The 16,408-nt window shown below is 58.3% G+C and overlaps 2 protein-coding genes across 28 annotated transcripts; one reads left to right on the top strand and one right to left on the bottom strand.

Annotated features, from left to right (window-relative positions):
- The first annotated feature begins 69 nt into the window (after positions 1-69).
- VPS9D1 (VPS9 domain containing 1) lies at positions 70-13,553 on the top strand. Of its 26 annotated transcripts, XM_078358056.1 has the most exons (17): positions 70-193; positions 1,793-2,041; positions 2,140-2,215; positions 4,090-4,182; positions 4,289-4,451; positions 8,062-8,173; positions 8,242-8,304; positions 8,674-8,726; positions 8,817-8,904; positions 9,179-9,264; positions 9,583-10,013; positions 10,161-10,271; positions 10,790-10,919; positions 11,257-11,459; positions 11,772-11,871; positions 12,187-12,291; positions 12,738-13,553. In XM_078358056.1, the coding sequence occupies exons 4-17, from the start codon at positions 4,104-4,106 to the stop codon at positions 12,832-12,834; spliced, it is 1,821 nt and encodes a 606-aa protein (XP_078214182.1). In that variant the 5' UTR covers positions 70-193; positions 1,793-2,041; positions 2,140-2,215; positions 4,090-4,103; the 3' UTR covers positions 12,835-13,553. The 26 variants fall into 26 exon arrangements, 22 of the variants coding, with proteins under 22 accessions (XP_078214182.1, XP_054104549.2, XP_054104548.2 ...); XR_008478177.2 differs by lacking the exon at positions 1,793-2,041 and having other exon boundaries at positions 11,257-11,467; XM_054248574.2 differs by lacking the exon at positions 1,793-2,041 and having other exon boundaries at positions 4,093-4,182.
- On the bottom strand, positions 11,474-14,859 carry LOC144580564 (uncharacterized). 2 transcript variants are annotated; one of them, XM_078358079.1, is made up of 4 exons: positions 14,630-14,859; positions 13,830-13,934; positions 13,453-13,528; positions 11,474-11,609 (listed from the first exon to the last, which is right to left on the bottom strand). In XM_078358079.1, exons 1-4 carry the CDS (start codon positions 14,725-14,727, stop codon positions 11,589-11,591), a joined length of 300 nt encoding a protein of 99 aa, XP_078214205.1. In that variant the 5' UTR covers positions 14,728-14,859; the 3' UTR covers positions 11,474-11,588. The 2 variants fall into 2 exon arrangements, with proteins under 2 accessions (XP_078214205.1, XP_078214204.1); XM_078358078.1 differs by lacking the exon at positions 11,474-11,609 and having other exon boundaries at positions 13,195-13,528.
- Between the last annotated feature and the right edge of the window lie 1,549 nt (positions 14,860-16,408).

Below are 16,408 nucleotides of genomic sequence, written 5' to 3'. Positions count from 1 at the left end.
CCCGCGCCCGCTGCGTTCCGGGATCCCGCCCGTCTGCCCCGCCCCTCCACTGCTGCGGCCGCCGCCGCCGCCACCGCCTCCCCCGCCCGGCGTCATGGCCGCTGCGGCCGGGGACGGCACCGTAAAGCCGCTGCAGAGCGCCATGAAGCTGGCCAACGGGGCCATCGAGTTGGACGCCGGCAACCGGCCCCGGGTGAGGCGGGGCGGGGGCGGGGCTTGGCCGCGGGGGTGGCCACTGGAGAGACCCCCGCCCCAGGAGGGCGACGACGGGGCCGGCGCGGGCTGGGGACGCGGGGGCGGGCGCCAACAGGGACCCCGGACCGCGGTTCCCCGGCGAGGAATGGGGCGGGGCGCGGCGGGCGTCGCCGGGGCCGCGAGCGGTGACCTTGGACAGCTCAGACCTGCCGCCTCGGCTTTCCCTGCCGCTGCCGGCCTTTGGCTCCACCTGTGGAGGGGATGCGGAGCGGGGCCAGGCGACCTTCCAGACCCGGTGCGGCGAGCGGCGCCTGCGTTCGTGCACATTTAATCCGGCTGCCACCGGGGGCGGAATCGCGAGGCCACCTGCCCGCTCATTTGCGATGCTGTTTGCAGTCGCCTTCTGGGAGCCCTAGGAAGGAAACGCAGGCCGGAGGGGTGTGGTCGGTTCCCGACACGGGGCCGCGTCTAAGGTTGGCGACCAGGCAGAGAAGCCGGCTCAGCCACAGCCGGCCCCTCGAGGAGGGAAGGAGCCTGCCTGTGCCTAGGAGAAGCTTCCTTCCTGAATCTGCTGCTTTCCCCAACTTGGTTTTTAGGGCAGCGGGGCCCCCACACATCAGAAATCCTGCCTGGATTATGTTTTGTCTTTCTCTCGGAGGCACAGACTTAATTAACGATAGGTAACTTAACACCTACGGATAAAACAAAAACACAGCATATTGCCGGCGCGGTGGCTCACGCCTGTAATCCCAACACTTGGGAGGCCCAGGCGGGCGGATCGCGAGGTCAAGAGATCGAGACCATCCTGGCCAAAAGGCCGAATGAAACCTCGTCTCTACTAAAAATACAAAAAAAAATTAGCTGAGCGTGGTGGCGCACGCCTGTAGTCCCAGCTACTCTGGAGGCTGAGGCAGAATCGCTTGAACCCAGGAGGCGGAAATTGCAGCGAGCTGAGATCGTGCTACTGCACTCCACCCTGGGGGACAGTGCGAGACTCTGTCTCAAAAAAAAAAAAAAAAAAAAAAAATCGAGACCATCCTGGCCCACATGGTTAAACCCCTTCTCTACTAAAAATACAGAAATAGCCAGGGTGGTGGCGCACGCCCATAATCGCAGCTACTGGAGAGGCTGAGTCAGGAGAATTGCTTGGGCCCGGGAGGCTGAGACAGAATTGCTTGAGCCCGGGAGGCAGTTGCAGTGAGCCGAGATTGCACCACTGCACTCCAGCGTGGGCGACAGAGTGACACTCTGTTGCCATTGAGTGAGCCAGTGCCCGGCCAGCTAAGCCATCCCTTTAGTGGTTTCCAAAAACCACTCAAACAAATGAAACAAAACAATCCACGCTGTGTTCCTGATGACCTTTGCCTTGCTAGAGGGGGCTGCACAGCCTTGAAACAACAGTCAAGTGTTCTAGGCTCCTCCATGCACCAGGAATATTAACTCGGGTTCTGGGAAACGGATTTCTCAGAACTTAAGCCAGGAAGTGATAAAAAAAAAAAACTTGGGACATCACTCCTCTGCATCCTCTCAGGAAGTATTTCTTAGGCCACTGAATGAATTGCCCTTGAGTTGCACAAGAAGGAAACTTGTTTCACAGGGTGAAAAATGACAGAAACTGCTGAAGTCACTTCCCCGGGCCACTGAATGAGAACCCCAGCTCCTGTGCTGGAGAGAAAGGCAGTGAGAGGAGGAAGTGAGGTCCAGCTCGTCCCTGGCTCCCTCTCAGGCCCCCACTTCCTTTCCAAGTGTGCCTTGGGCAGGACACCACCTGATCAGACCAAGGCTTTCCAGCTGCAGCACATCACTGAAGGCTGCGTGTCTCTCCGTGCATCTTAGAGATAAGCAGGTGGTGGTGTTCCTTGCTTATCCCACAGGTGCACCTGGCAGGAGAGATGGAGTCACTGTGCTCCACTGGCCTGACCCACTTCTCTTTCCTGGACACAGGAGGCATACACGGAATACCTGCGGAGCATCCACTATATCTCCCAGGTGCTACTGGAAGAAGTGGAAACCACTAAAGGTACAGCTCAGCTAGCCGGGCACTGGCGCATGTACTGTGGGAGGCCTAGGTGAGCGGATCACCTGAGGTCAGGAGTTCGAGACCAGCCTGGGCAACCCGTCTCTACTAAAAATACAAAAATTAGCCGGGCATGGTGGCAGGAGCCTGTAATCCCAGCTACTTGGGAGCCTGAGGCAGGAGAATCACTTGAACCCAGGAGGCGGAGGTTGCAGTGAGCCAAGATCATGCCATTGCATTCCAGCCTGGGTGACAAAAGCAAAACTCTCAAAAAAAAAAAAAAGATTTGGCTCAGCCTTGCCGCTCTCTCCATGCTGGACGAATTGTGGGCAGCCCAGCCCTTGATGGGCACCAGGCTTGGGGGATCTCCTGTATCCTTCCAGTCTGACCATTGGTAGCAGGTGGACTGGCCTGCACTCAGTGTGACATAGCAACAGGAAGGGACCAGTGTTGTGGGTAAGGTGGAGATTGGAATGTGAGAAGACACGGGGCCGCATTCCAGCACTGGAACGTGCAAAGGCCCTGAAATCAGAGGCACAGGGCGGGGCTCTGTGCCTGCCTTGGGTGGAACTGGAGCCGTTCTGGTGTGAAGGGAAATTAGAAGAGGCTTTGAGCTTTGAGGGAGAGGCCAGCCTGGGAGTGGAGCTTCAGCTGAGGACTGAGACCACCCAGCAGCCTGGGAGTGTATCCTGAAGGTCATCACAGCAGACTAGCTGCAGGCAGGAGCAGACTGGCAAGCGGGCAGTAGAAGGTTCCACAATGATTGTTCTCACTTCAGACAAAAAAAGAATATATATAAAAAAAAAGAAAGTTCCACAATGAACACATTCAGTTTGAGGAGCAGCAGCCACCGGACGCGGGAGCACAGAGGTCAGGGGAACTAGTAGGGGGCTGTGAGCGGCTGAGCTCTGTGGCTCCAAGATTGAGTTGGGAGGAGGACTGGCAGAGGGTCCCATGGGGAGAGCAACATCCCAAAAGACAGAGGAACTCCAGGGGCCCACCACGTCTGGCAAGGTGGCGATGGGGATGGGTAAGGGCAGTTTTTGGGGGTGTCGGGAGCTAAATCAGGGGGCAGAATGAGAAAACGGGAGTGCAAAGTTTGCTGGGAAAGGCAGCAAGGAGGTGGGTCAGGAGCTGGTGGTGGGTCCGGGGGTGGGTCACAGAGAGGCAGCTCCCACAGTGTGGGGAAGTGGGTGGGGCGGTGGGGCAAGGGGCGAGTCACAGCATGCAAAAGGATGTGCATATCCATGGTCCTGAGCAGAGGGGCTCCATGCCAGGCCCACGGGAAGGCAGGGCTTTGGGTACACAGCTGACGGGAGATGGGCGAGGAGGTTCCCCTCGGCACGTCCTTCTCTCCGAAATGGCCCTTCCCAGAGGGTGCTGCAAGGGAGGCCCTGAGTGAGCAACAAAGGCCCTGTTCAGGGTCCGGCTCTGACAGGCCTCCATGAGGGGCACACGGACTCAGCAGGGTCATGAGGTAAAACCAGGGCAGGTGATTAGAGATGAGTGGTTGGGGGCTGGCCCAGGGTCCATGGTGGGGACAGTGGACTTGCCTGGGGTCAGTGGAGGTAGTGGGGGGCAGTGGACTTGCCTGGGGTCAGTGGAGGTAGTGGGGGGCAGTGGACTTGCCTGGGGTCAGTGGAGGTAGTGGGGGGCAGTGGGCTTGCCTGTGGTCAGTGGCAGGCATGGGGGCAGTAGGCTTGCCCAAGGTCAGTGGTGGGGGGCAGGGGACTTACCTGGGGTCAGTGGAGGTAGGTGGGCAGTAGGTGGTGAGGGGGGCAATGGGCTTGCCTGGCTTTTCCATCACTTCATTTTATCTCAGCAACAGGTAATAGTAATAGAGCCAACTGTGACCAGATTTCTTGTCCCTTCCCCAGAAGCTGGGGAAACCATGCCCCCTGATACCTCCAAGATGCTGAAGCTAGCACAGCAGTGTCTGGAGAGGGCCCAGTCGACAGCCGCCAAGCTTGGTGGGTCCCTGCAGTAGGCACGGCACTCCTGGGTCACCCCCAAGCCTGCATCTCCTCTGTGGGGTGTGGGCCCACCTGCTGACCCCTGCTGATCAATGGCTTGCAGGGAAAACACGCCTGAAGCCAGCCATGCCTGCGGCTGCTCCCAACCCCCAACCTGCCGGCCGACACCGACGTGTGTATTCAGACGAAGGAGGGAAGCTCTCTCCTTTTCTTCCGCCTGAGATCTTCCAGAAGCTTCAGGGGGCAGAGTCACGAAGCTCTAAGAAGTAAGATGGGCAAGACAGGAGCTGGGCTGGGCCTGGGAAGATGAGCCGATCATGTCGAATTTAGTTAAATGGGTCCCAGAACGGGAATACCCTCTTGCCTGACAGAAGCAAATGGGGGCCAGGTGAGGTGCTCATACCTGTAATCCCAGCACTGTGGGAGGCTGAGGTGGGTGGATCACAAGGTCAGGAGTTCAAGACCAGCCTAGGCAAGATGGTGAAACCCCATCTCTACTAAAAATACAAAAATTAGCTGGTCGTGGTGGCGGGTGCCTATAATCCCAGCTACTCAGGAGGCTGAAGCAGAGAATTGCTTGAACCCAGGAGGCGGAGGTTGCGGTGAGCCGAGATTGCACCACTGCACTTCAGTATGGTCAACAGAGTGAGACTGAGTCTCACAAAAAAAAAGAAAGAAAAAAATAGGCATAGTGGCATGCCCCTGTAGTCCCAACTACTAGGGAGGCTCCTTGAGCTTGGCAGGTTGAGGGTCCAGTAAGCCATGATTGAGCCACTGCATTCCAGCCTGACCAACATGGAGAAACCCCATCTTTACAAAAAACACAAAATTAGCCAGGCGTGGTGGCACATACCTGTAATCCCAGCTACTGGGGAGGCTGAGGCAGTAGAATTGAAACCTGGGAGGTAGAGATTGCGGTGAGCTGAGATCGTGCCATTGCACTCCAGCCTGAGCAACAACAGGGAAGCTCAGTCTCAAATAAATAAATAAATAAATAAATAATTTTAGCTGGAAACAAGAATAAATTATATATATATGTGGGCCAGGCTCGGTGGCTCACACCTGTAATACCAGCACTATGGGAGGCCAAAACGGGCAGATCATGAGGTCAGGGGTTACCAGCCTGACCAACATGGTAAAACCCCATCTCTACTAAAAATACAAAATGAGCCAGGCATGGAGGCTGAGGCAGGACAATTGCTTGAATCCAGGAATTGGAGGTTGCAGTAAGCCGAGATTGCACCACTGCACTCTATCCTGGGCGATAGTGCAAGACTGTCTCAAAAAAAAAAAATTGTATATATACGTACAAATCCTTACATACACACAAAAGTGAGCAAACAGGTTCTTAGCAGCAGAGCAGACACAGCTGAAGAACAAATTCATGTATTGGAAAAAAGGTCAAAAGATACCCGGCATGAATTACAAAACAAGTAAGACAGAAAGCAAGAGCTGCGAAGCCTCACGTGTTCACTGGAGTTCCATAAAGAGTGGGAAGAAAATGGGAGAGGTGCTACTGGAAGGCAGAGTGGCAGGGCTGGCACAGTGGCTAATGCCTGTAATCCCAGCACTTTGGGAGGCCAAGGCAGATGGATCTCAAAGTCAGGAGTTCAAGACCAGCTTGGCCAAGATGGTGAAACCCCGTCTCTACTAAAAATACAAAAGTTAGCCAGGTGTGGTGGTGGGTGCCTGTAATTCCAGCTACTCAGGAGGCTGAAGCAGAGAATTGCTTGAATCCAGGAGGTGGGGGTTGCAGTGAACCAGGATCGCGCCATTGCACTTCAGCCTGGGCGAGAGAGCAAGACTCTGTATGAAAAAAAAAAAACCCAAAGGAAGTTAGAATTGTTGTCTAGACAGTTGTCTAGAACTGACGAATGGCACAGAGACACGAATGCAAAAAGCCCAGTGAATCCCAAGTGGGGTAGACAAGAAGGGCCCACTCTTGTCCCTGCGGTGGCTGGGCTTGGCTTCCTCACCTCTTTTGGCTTTGGGGCAGGATGGCCAGGTGTCAGGCTCAGTCCTTCCTCCTCCTCGTCCCCACCACCACCCTCCATGCTCCCTGACAGTGGGAAGGTAAGAGGAACCAGAGCTTTCAAGGCAGAGTGGCTGCTGGGAACTGTTTAAAGGAGACGGCACACTTCTTCCTTCATGAGTCAGAAACTCATCTAGCTCTCTGACCCATATACTGCCTTCAAAGCCGGGGCATCTAATCGTTTGGCTTCCTTGGGCTGCACTGGACCACACGTAAAATATACTAACACTGATGATAGCTGATAAGCTTTAAGAAAATTGCAAATGCCGGCTGGGCGCGGTGGCTTACGCCTGTAATCCCAGCACTTTGGGAGGCCGAGGCGGGCGGATCACGCCTGTAACCCCAGCACTTTGGGAGGCCGAGATGGGCAGATCACGCCTGTAACCACAGCACTTTGGGAGGCCGAGGCGGGCGGATCACAAGGTCGAGAGATCGAGACCATCCTGGTCAACATGGTGAAACCCCGTCTCTGCTAAAAATACAAAAAATTAGCTGGGCATGGTGGCGCGTGCCTGTAATCCCAGCTACTCGGGAGGCTGAGGCAGGAGAATTGCCTGAACCCAGGAGGCGGAGGCTGTGGTGAGCTGAGATCGCGCCATTGCACTCCAGCCTGGGTAACGAGCGAAACTCCGTCTCAAAAAAAAAAATTGCAAATGCCAAGCACGGTGGATCACACCTGTAATCCCAGCACTTTGGGAGGCTTAGGTGAGCAGATTATTAGGTCAGGAGTTTGAGACCAGCCTGGCCAACACGTTGAAACCCTGTCTCTACTAAAAATACAAAAAATTAGTTGGGTGTGATGGCACACGCCTGTAGTCCCAGCTACTCGGGAGAATCGCTTGAACCCAGGAGGCGGAGGTTGCAGTGAGTCAGGACCGTACCACTGCACTCCAGCCTGGGTGACAGAGTGAGACTTCGTCTCAAACCAAAAAAATCTAACTTCCACCTCCAGGGTTCAAGCGATTCTCCTGCCTCAGCTTCCCAAGTAGCTAGGACTACTGGCCTGTGCCAACACGGCCAGCTACTGTTTTCTATTTTCAGTAGAGAAGGGGTTTCACCGTGTTAGCCAGGATGGTCTTGATCTCCTGACCTCGTGATCCGCCTGCCTTGGCCTCCCAAAGAGCTGGGGTTACAGACATGAGCCACCGCACCCGGCCCTCAGTGATGGTTTAGGAAAGTTTAGGAATTTGTGTTGGGCTGGATTCAATGTCTTCCAGCCCTTGGGTTGCACAAGCTTTTGCTTTGACAAGATTCATGTTTTGCTGAACACACGTAACTAATCTCCAGGAATTAGTTGTTGGTCCAGTGGTCCAACTTCTCTTGGAAAGTCAGCAGTCCTGGCAATACCAAAACCTGTGGTTTTTGTTTTTTTGAGATGGACTCTCCCTCTATCGCCCAGGCTTGAGTGCAGTGGCTGGATCTCGGCTCAGTGCGACCTTGCTCCCCCAGGTTCAAGCATTTCTGTGTCAGCCTCCCGAGTAGCTGGGATTAGAGGTGTGCACCACCATGCCCAGCTAATCTTTATGTTTTTAGTAGAGATGTAGTTTCACCATGTTGGCCAGGCTGGTCTCCAACTCCTGACCTCGGGTTCTCTGCCCGCCTCGGCTTCCCAAAGTGCTGGGATTATAGGAGGGAGCCACTGTGCCTGGCCAAAATCACTGTACTGGCAGTGCAGACGAGAAGAGACAGGTGCTGCAGCCCACCCCAGGTGGCTCCCTGCCTCCCCTCCTCCATCTCCTCACCTCCTGGCTTTGGAGACAACAGGGAGGATGAGAGAAGGTCCTTTTGTAGCCAGAACACCACTGGGCTTCCTGGGGTGTAGACAGCAGCTGTCACATTTCCAGAGAGCTGACGCCCTTGGAGGAAGCCTCCCTGCAGAATCAGAAGCTGAAGGCTGCGTATGAGGCCCGGATGGCCCGACTAGACCCCAGCCAGGCTATGCAGAAGACATCCCTGGTGAGTGGGGCCTAGGGAGGGCCTGGCGGTGCAGGGGGGCTGGCCTTACTCCCTCCTTCCTCTCCCAGACCCTCTCTCTACAGCGGCAGATGATGGAGAACCTGGTGATCGCCAAAGCCCGGGAGGAGACAGCACCCTTTCTGACCACCCTGTTGGTCTCTGGGGAGAACTCAGTGTGGCCATGAGACAAAGGCAGAGACTAGGGTAGCAAGTGTAGCGGAGGTTCCAGGGTCAGGGTACGGGGCTGGGGGGCTTCCCGCTTTGCAGAGGGATGGCCTCTGGGGAAGGTCCCCGCCCCTATTCCCCGGGCCCTCTGGCTCTGCCCTCCTGGCTTCAGCGCAGGCCGCCTTCTGCCCCAGAAGACTTCCTGGGGACTGCCCCTCACTGAGGGGGTCCCTGGGACCTCCTGGCTGCTCGGGGTGTGGCTGCAGGTGTGGGGCGGGGGTGGGGGCCGAGAGCCCGCTCAGATCCAACGCTCGTCCCCTTGACTCCGCACCCAGCTCCAGAGGAAGATGGAAGAGCGCCGGCTGCGGCTCCAGGAGGCCGCCAACAGGTGCGACTCCTGCCCGGTTCCCCGTTGCAGAGACAGCCCAGCCCAACCCCGGCCCCGGCCCTGGGACCCACCGCGCACCTTCTCCCCCAGGAGGTTTTGTAGCCAGGTCGCCCTGACGCCAGAGGAGCGGGAGCAGCGGGCACTTTACGCAGCTATCCTGGAGTACGAGCAGGACCACGTGCGTCCCTCTCCGGCCCACAGGGCCCAGGATTTGTAGGAGGGTCCCAGTGAGGCGGGTGGGGCCAGGGCTGCGTGGGAAGGACCTGGTGAGGGGGCCAGGCTTCAAGTAGGTTCTCCCTCTGGTGGGAGTGGGTTGCGTGGCCTGCTGGTGCTGGGTCTCCTGCACCCCAGGACGGTCTCCCACAGTCTCTTGGGGCAGGCACTGGTGGGAGATGGGGTGCGTCTGGTCGTGGGGACCCACATGCTTCCCTCCAAGGCCCCCTGTCCCGCAGGACTGGCCGAAGTACTGGAAGGCCAAGCTTAAGAGGAGCCCGGGGGACCTGTCGCTGGTGACCAGCCTGCTGTCACACCTGCTCAGGTAGCTGGGCCTCAGGCACCACTGAGCCCCTGTGTGGGTTGGGTGCCGGGGAGGCACTGGACTGACGAGGACGAGGCTGCCGCGCTGCCCCAGGGACCCTGTGCCCCAGCCACGTGGACACCACAGCTCCCTTCAGGCTGAGGGCATTTCCTCGGCTTCTACCTCTGCAGTCCATTCACTGTCAGGAGGTGACGCGGGTCACTTCGCTAAACCGGGCATAGCACGGCTCCTCTGTAGACTGGTGGGTGCCACCGGGAGGGCGGTACAGGCGGTGGGAGGCCGAGGCTGGCCACGTTCTCATGCCCTCCTCTCCCGCAGCCTCCCTGACCACCCGATTGTGCAGCTCCTGAGGCGGCTGCAGTGTGCAGTGTACAGCACCCTGTACCCTGCAGTGAGCAGGGCAGCTGCGCCAGCCCCGGGCTGCTGCCCCCTGACCCCCAACCCTGGAAGCCGGCGGCTGCGGCCCTCGCAGAGCCTCCACTGTATGCTGTCCCCGTGTGAGCCCAGCACAGCCCCGTGGCCCCAGGACAGCCCCCCCACACCCCCACTCCACCCCCACCCCACGGGGCCTCCCTCACCTGTTGGGGACATTGCGTCTGGCCTGCCGGACAAGGACAGCTCGTTTGAGGACCTGGAGCAGTTCCTGGGGACGTCTGAGTGGCAGGGCCGGGCCCAGGGCCATGGCGGGCAGCCCGAGCCCCAACTGCAGCAGCTGAAGAGCGCGGTGGAGGACATCCACAACGCCATCGGTGAGGCCAGGCCTCCACGTCCCAGGCCCCCCTCAGCCCTCACTGCGGGAGGGCCTGCGGCTCTTCACCCATTTGTTGGTCCATTTCAAGCTTCTATTTGGGAAAGACCTGTCAGTCAGAGCCTCTGATCAGACTGTGTCCACCCAGCCCAGCCTGCAGGTGGTGATGGCCCCATGCCTCAGCCCTTCTCATTTTGGAAATGGAGCAGTAGAGACGGGGTTTCACCATGTTGGCTGGTCTCAAAACTCTTGACCTCAGGTGATCCCCTGCCTCAGCCTCCCAAAGTGCTGGCATTATAGGTGTGAGCCACCACGCCTGGCCTAGGGTTCTCTAAGAACCAGTGAGGGAGGCCAGTAGCCCAAGGCACCATTCTGGCTGTGCTGCCCACACACAGGGCCTTGCTCAGGGCCCCCACCCGCAGGGGGCTGATTCTAAAGTCTACCCTGGTTCCTGCAGTTTTGGGTAAAGGCCCTTTTGAGAAAGGGCTCATCCTCCATTCTCTTCTCAGGCCACTGGCCGAAGGGGGCAGCAGCTATAGGTGACAATTTCTGCTCCCAGATTCCCTGCCCTGGGCCCAGGACCATCAGGGGTGGGTGCAGGAGGCTGGAAGCTGGTGGAAAGAGGACCAGACAGGGCCTCCCCGCTGCTCCTGGACCCTGCAGGTTGCCCTGCTCCTCAGAGAGCTTGCTCAGCAGAGGAGGCCCCATGGCTTCGAGCCACTTAACCCAGCAGGGGAGGGGGGCCTGTGTGGATGTCCCCGGCTCTGTTCCCAGCAGACAGGCTGCTCTCGCTGACCCTTCTGGCCTTCGAAGGCCTCAACACAGCTGCCTCCAAGGACCGCTGCCTGGCGTGCATAGAGGAGCCCTTCTTCTCCCCGCTGTGGCCTCTGCTGCTAGCCCTGTACAGGTACAGGCTCACTCCCACATGGCCTGGCGTCTGCCCACCCAGTACCCCTGGAGGCCTGCCCTGTTCCCTGGCACAGACTCCTCTACTCAATCCCCAAGACTCGTGTTTGCTGCCCTGGCCTATGCTTTACCCCGAGGCCATCCTCAGGGGCCTCCAGTTTGCAGGTAGGGCTGTGCCCACCTCCCATGCTTGGGACCTTGGGAACACTGAGGCTTTTTGCTTGGGACACATAGCCAGTTTTCTCCGGGAGAGCTCCAGGGACCTCCGGCCACAACCCTGCCTCTGTCCCGAGGGCAGGATCCCTGGGGCGGCTTAGCCTGGCCTCTCCCTGCCCCAGGAGCGTGCACCAAGCCCGGGAGGCCGCTCTGAGCAGGAGCATGGAGCTCTACAGGAATGCACCCCCCACCGCCATCGGCATCCCCACCAAGCTCCTCCCCAAGGACCCGGAGGCCAAGGGGACCTACCCCTACTGTGCTGCGGCCCAGGAGCTTGGACTGCTGGTCCTGGAGAGCTGCCCCCAAAAGAAGCTGGAGTGCATAGGTTAGCAGGTTCGAGAGGCAGGCTCCCATCCCGGTGGGTGACCTGGAGCCTGTGTCTTCAGCACTGAGCTTGTCACGTGCAGGGTGGGTGGGACCAGGACAAAAGTGGTGTCAGAACAGTACCCCAGGGTCACGGCAGCTCTTCCCATCCCTGCACATCAGGAAGTGGGTGGGTGGGGAGGTGGGTAAGTGGGCGGGTGTGAGGGGGCTCAGGCTGCCAGATGGGGCAGCGGCCTGGGTTCGCTTTCCCATCCCTGTCGGGTCCCCGTGTGGCATCCCCAACTGCCCCTGAAGCCACATGTTTGTGGCGCAGTTCGGACCTTGCGGGTCATCTGTGTCTGCGCAGAAGACTACTGCCCCACCTCAGAGGCCACACCCCAGGCCGGACCCCAGCCCATTGCTGCAGCAGCCATGTGAGTCCCAGGAGGCTGAAGTGTGGCCAGGGAGGAGGGCCCTGGAAAAGCACGGGGCATCGGAGGGGCTGTCTTCCCAACCCTTAGCCTCGTGCCACGGCTGGGCTGTAGCAGCAGGAAGGCCCTGAGTGTGGGCCCAGCCCTTGCTCAGCAGAGCGGGAGCTTCCATTTAGGCACAGCCTTGCCACTCCCAGGTGGCTTCCTGGGCCACTGGGCAAGAGGCACAGAGATTGCGGCCAGGACGGCTGCACAGCCGCTGGGTTTACGGAGCAAGAGGCCCGGCCCACAGTCACAGCTGCCATGCCCTTCCCACAGTGGTGCCGACGACCTGCTGCCCATCCTCTCCTTCGTGGTGCTGAGGAGTGGCCTCCCTCAGCTGGTGTCGGAGTGTGCGGCCCTGGAGGAGTTCATCCACGAGGGGTAGAACCCGGTGGGGGAAGGGTGGGCGCCTCTGTGGGAAGAGTGGGGACCTTGTCCCTCAGCCTGAAGGGTGGTTGTCAGTGGCAGCTGGTGAGGGCAGTGACTTCGTCACAGCCGTACTGCCTTCAGGCAGCCCCCACGGGTGTCCCTGTGTAGTGTGCCTGCTGCCTCATGCCCCATGGCCCTTTGCTTAGCTCAGCCTCTCTCACAGCAGGCGCTGGGGGCCACCCCCTGAGCAGTGTCTTCCTGGGGAGGGGACAGTCAGGGGATCGAGGGACATCCCTGGCTCTGCTGTCCAAGGGCAAGCACAGAGCGGGTGGGAAAGGCCTCCTCCAGCCCAGCCACCCTGACAGCCCCACCTGCGCACCCGCACCACCCAGGCCCTGAACTGGGAAGGCAGACACTGCCTTCCGGAGGCCGGGTGATGCCTGCTGCCATCTGTGCAGGTACCTGATCGGAGAGGAGGGTTACTGCCTGACATCACTGCAGAGTGCCCTGAGCTATGTGGAGCTGCTGCCCCGGGGAGGCCTGGCCAAGCAGTAGAGCCAGACCCAGGGCTCTGGCAGGGCCCGGCCTTGCTTCCCAGGGCTGTACCTCCCGCACCTAGAGCCACGGGCCTACCGAGGACCGCCCTGGAGCCCCAGACTGCTCTGCACACGGCGCGAGGGCACTGGGGAGCTGGTCCGTGTTGTGGGCTCTCCAGCTCTTGCCCCTTCCTCACCCCACATCTAACCCTGGAGCTTGGGGTTGGCACCTCTGCCCCAACAGGATGGGTCTGAAGCCCCTCCAGGAGGAACCCAGCCCTGCTCTCCTGTGCAAGTGTCACAGGCTGAGAAGGGAAGCCACAGGCTTCAGCAGGTGCAGGCTCAGCCATGAGCGTCTGGCTGGGTCCTGCTCTGCCCTTCACTGGGGCAGCTCCTGGGAAGCATCAGGAAAGAGGGGGCCATGAGCCAGCCAGCAGTGGAGGCAGCAGTCCAATTTCTCTTCCCTCCCGCCCCTAGAAAGGGGAGTTGTAACCCCATGAAGCAGTTTCTTGTCTGGGTCAGGAGCAAGGGCTGGCTGGGGCCTGAGGCGCAGCTGGCTGAGCTCTATGCTGATCAGCAGGGTCATCCCTGGGGGGTCTGGGACTCTCAGCCCAGGACATTCCCTGCCCTTGCTCACCTTGGCAGTGGGCAGTGAACGTTCTGGGACTCCTGGCAAACTCCCACCCTGGGCATCTTCTCCAGGTCCGTGCAGCCTAAAATAAAGAGGTCACTGCTGTCCTGCTCTGTGTGGCTCCCTCAGTCCCCACCCCTGCTGCCCATGGCAGAGGCCACTGAGGACAGGTGGGGAGGAGCCACAGCCCAGCCCCAAACCAAGCCTGGCCCAACCTCTTGTGCCTTTGCCAGCCTCTGAGACCCTCTGCATAGAAGCAGGGTCATCTTGAGACTGCCTGCCCTGGCAGGTGTGGGCTTCACCCTCTAGGACAGGCGAGCTCTGCAGGGCGTTGGTGTGGGGGAGAGCAGGTGTCCCTGGGGACCCGAGTCCAGAGCACTCACCTGAGGGTCTCAGGACTCATCATCTTCTGTGCATGGGGACACACAGAAGCCCTGATGTGCAGAAGAGGCAGGTGGCGCCAGGTGTGGACAGCATATGCCAGGGAGCTGTGGGCAGGTCATGGAGGGAGAGTGCTTGTGCAAGGAAGGAGCCCACGCCAGCTTGATATGCCATGGGAGGGGGCAGGTGCAGGGCTGGGGGGGGTCCCAAAGCTATATACAAACAGGAGCTGGTTGTGGGGGGAGCTGGTGCAGGGTTGGGAGGGTCCGAATGCTAGATGCCAACAGGAGCTGGTTGTGGGGGGGGGGACAGGTGCAGGGCTGGGAGGGTCCCAACGCTAGATGCCAACAGGAGCTGGTTGTGGGGGGGGCAAGAGCAGGGTTGGGGGATCCCAATGCTAGATGCCAACAGGAGCTGGTTGTGGGGGGGGCAAGAGCAGGGTTGGGGGCGTCCCAACGCTAGATGCCACCAGGAGCTGGTTGTGGGGGGAGCAGGAGCAGGGCTAGGGGGAGTCCCAACCCTAGATGCCAATAGGAGCTGGTTGTAGGGGGGGCAAGAGCAGGGTTGGGGGCGTCCCAACGCTAGATGCCACCAGGAGCTGGTTGTGGGGGGAGCAGGAGCAGGGCTAGGGGGAGTCCCAACCCTAGATGCCACCAGGAGCTGGTTGTAGGGGGGCAGGTGCAGGGCTGGGGGGTGGGGAAGCTGGCTCTGAGGCAGTGCTGGCGTCCTCAGGGAAAGGGTCGTAAAAGCAGTGGCCGTGGGGTTGCTGGGATGTTTGCACCCTCGGCAGTGGCTGGTTTACCCCTGAGGACTCCGTGGGGAGACAGAAGAAGTGCCTCTCCAGGTGGGGGCGAGCTGGAGCATCTGCCTCAGCCCTCGACGTGAACCCCAGCTGGCCATGGTGCCTTGGGGCTTGGGTAGGAGCGCTGCTCAGGCCTCAGCGTTGGTGTCTAGAAGATGGGATTTTAAAGTCCACTTAACAGAATGGTAGGGATGAGCTGTGTCTTGAACAAATCTTGGCATGGGAGCACCTGCTGGCTTGGCATGAGGGCCGGGAGCCTGCTGGGTTAGCTGTCTCCCTGGCATGGGATCAGGCGGGCGTGTTCAGGCGCTGCTGCTTGCTGTGCAGTTTTGTCCTCCTGAGCCTGTGGCTCCCCCGTAAGACAGGAGTGAATAATCGTGGCTTCCTTTTAGAAATCTTGCAGATGAAAAAAACCAAGAACCCCCATTAGAAAAATAGCAAAGGCTACAAACAAGCTATGTGGAGAGTGTGGTAACCCCAATATAGGCCCCGAGGAAGGAGAGCTAAGCAGAACCCTGGCACAGTGAGGCCTGAAAAATGTCTCAGTTTATAGAGTTACTACTCAGTTATTTCCTTTTATATAATCCTTTATTTATTTATTTATTTTTGAGACCGAGTTTCGCTCTTGTGACCCAGACTGGAGTGCAATGGCGCGATCTCGGCTCACCGCAGCCTCCGCCTCCTGGGTTCAAGCAATTCTCCTGCCTCAGCCTCCTCAGTAGCTGGGATTATAGGCACGCGCCACTGTGCCCAGCTAATTTTTTGTATTTTTAGTAGAGACAGGGTTTCACCATGTTGACCAGGATGGTCTCAATCTGTTGACCTCATGATCCACCCACCCCAGCCTCCCAAAGTGCTGGGATTATAGGTGTGAGCCACCACGCCCAGCCTTATATAATCCTTTATATAAACACATATTAGTTTATAGAATTACGGCTTGAAGACTATTTCAGTTTATAGTGTTACTACCCAGTTACTTCCCTTTATATAATCCTCTATATAGAATCATATAATAGTTCATAGTAAAAAATATTTCCCTACATATATATATATCTTAGTTCATAATCAGAGGAATGCCTAGAGTGGACACAGCGCAGAGCATGAATTAAGGAATAAACAGCTTATAATCAGAGGAATGCCTGGAGCAGACACAGTGCAGAGCATGATTTAAGGGAAAAACAGTTATACCAGGACAAGGATCCATGGCCCAGGCGGCAGCGTTCAGTATCGTAAAGATACCCGCTGTGTGGCAGGCCTGGGGCGAGAGCCACTCCTCCTGATAAAGGAGTTGTAGGACCCCGCTCCAGTTCTTGTGGGAGGCCGCCCTCAGACCGGCAATCCACCTTGGTGACTGTGAACTCGATCAGCTCTTGCTACTGTGCTGCCCATAGAACCCATTGGAAGCTGCCGGCAGGTGGCGGTAACCCTGACAGCTCTGTCACTGCTGTGTGACTCAAAGCATCCTCCCATAAATCTTCTTAGAAGTAGTTTGTCCATAGATAGAGGTATTGCACACTGCACCCTCTTCACTGCACCCGGCCCACCTCCCAACCGAGGTGACCTAATGGGGGTGGACCCCTTGTTTTATTACCCACAACCCTATCTCTTAAAGATGACTTCACTCACTGCCCTGCCCGCTAACCTATACACAATAAATACACTTCTGGACATTCGGGGCCTCACCTGACTCCACTCATAGATGGTGTGGCCCCCTGAGCCCAGCTGCATTTTCCTTGTCCTTCTGTGTCCCGTCTCTTTATTTCACGGATCCGGCGCCTC

Source organism: Callithrix jacchus, chromosome 20 (assembly GCF_049354715.1).
Source record: "Callithrix jacchus isolate 240 chromosome 20, calJac240_pri, whole genome shotgun sequence".
Lineage (NCBI taxonomy): Eukaryota > Metazoa > Chordata > Mammalia > Primates > Cebidae > Callithrix > Callithrix jacchus.
Note: the sequence above shows the minus strand (reverse complement) of the source record. Positions and strands in the feature narration are given on the sequence as shown.

What these genes read in the sequence shown, in the direction of transcription:
- VPS9D1 (XM_054248573.2), top strand. Translation starts at nt 95, where the DNA reads ATGGCCGCTGCGGCCGGGGACGGCACCGTAAAGCCGCTGCAGAGCGCC. An exon ending in ACGCCGGCAACCGGCCCCGG is followed by an intron (nt 194 to 2,139) that starts GTGAGGCGGGGC and finishes TCCTGGACACAG; the next exon opens with GAGGCATACACGGAATACCT. An exon ending in AGAAGTGGAAACCACTAAAG is followed by an intron (nt 2,216 to 4,089) that starts GTACAGCTCAGC and finishes TCCCTTCCCCAG; the next exon opens with AAGCTGGGGAAACCATGCCC.
- LOC144580564 (XM_078358078.1), bottom strand. Translation starts at nt 14,727, where the DNA reads ATGGCCAGCTGGGGTTCACGTCGAGGGCTGAGGCAGATGCTCCAGCTC. An exon ending in TCCCCACGGAGTCCTCAGGG is followed by an intron (nt 13,935 to 14,629) that starts GTAAACCAGCCA and finishes ACCTGCCCACAG; the next exon opens with CTCCCTGGCATATGCTGTCC. An exon ending in ATGAGTCCTGAGACCCTCAG is followed by an intron (nt 13,529 to 13,829) that starts GTGAGTGCTCTG and finishes TCTTTATTTTAG; the next exon opens with GCTGCACGGACCTGGAGAAG.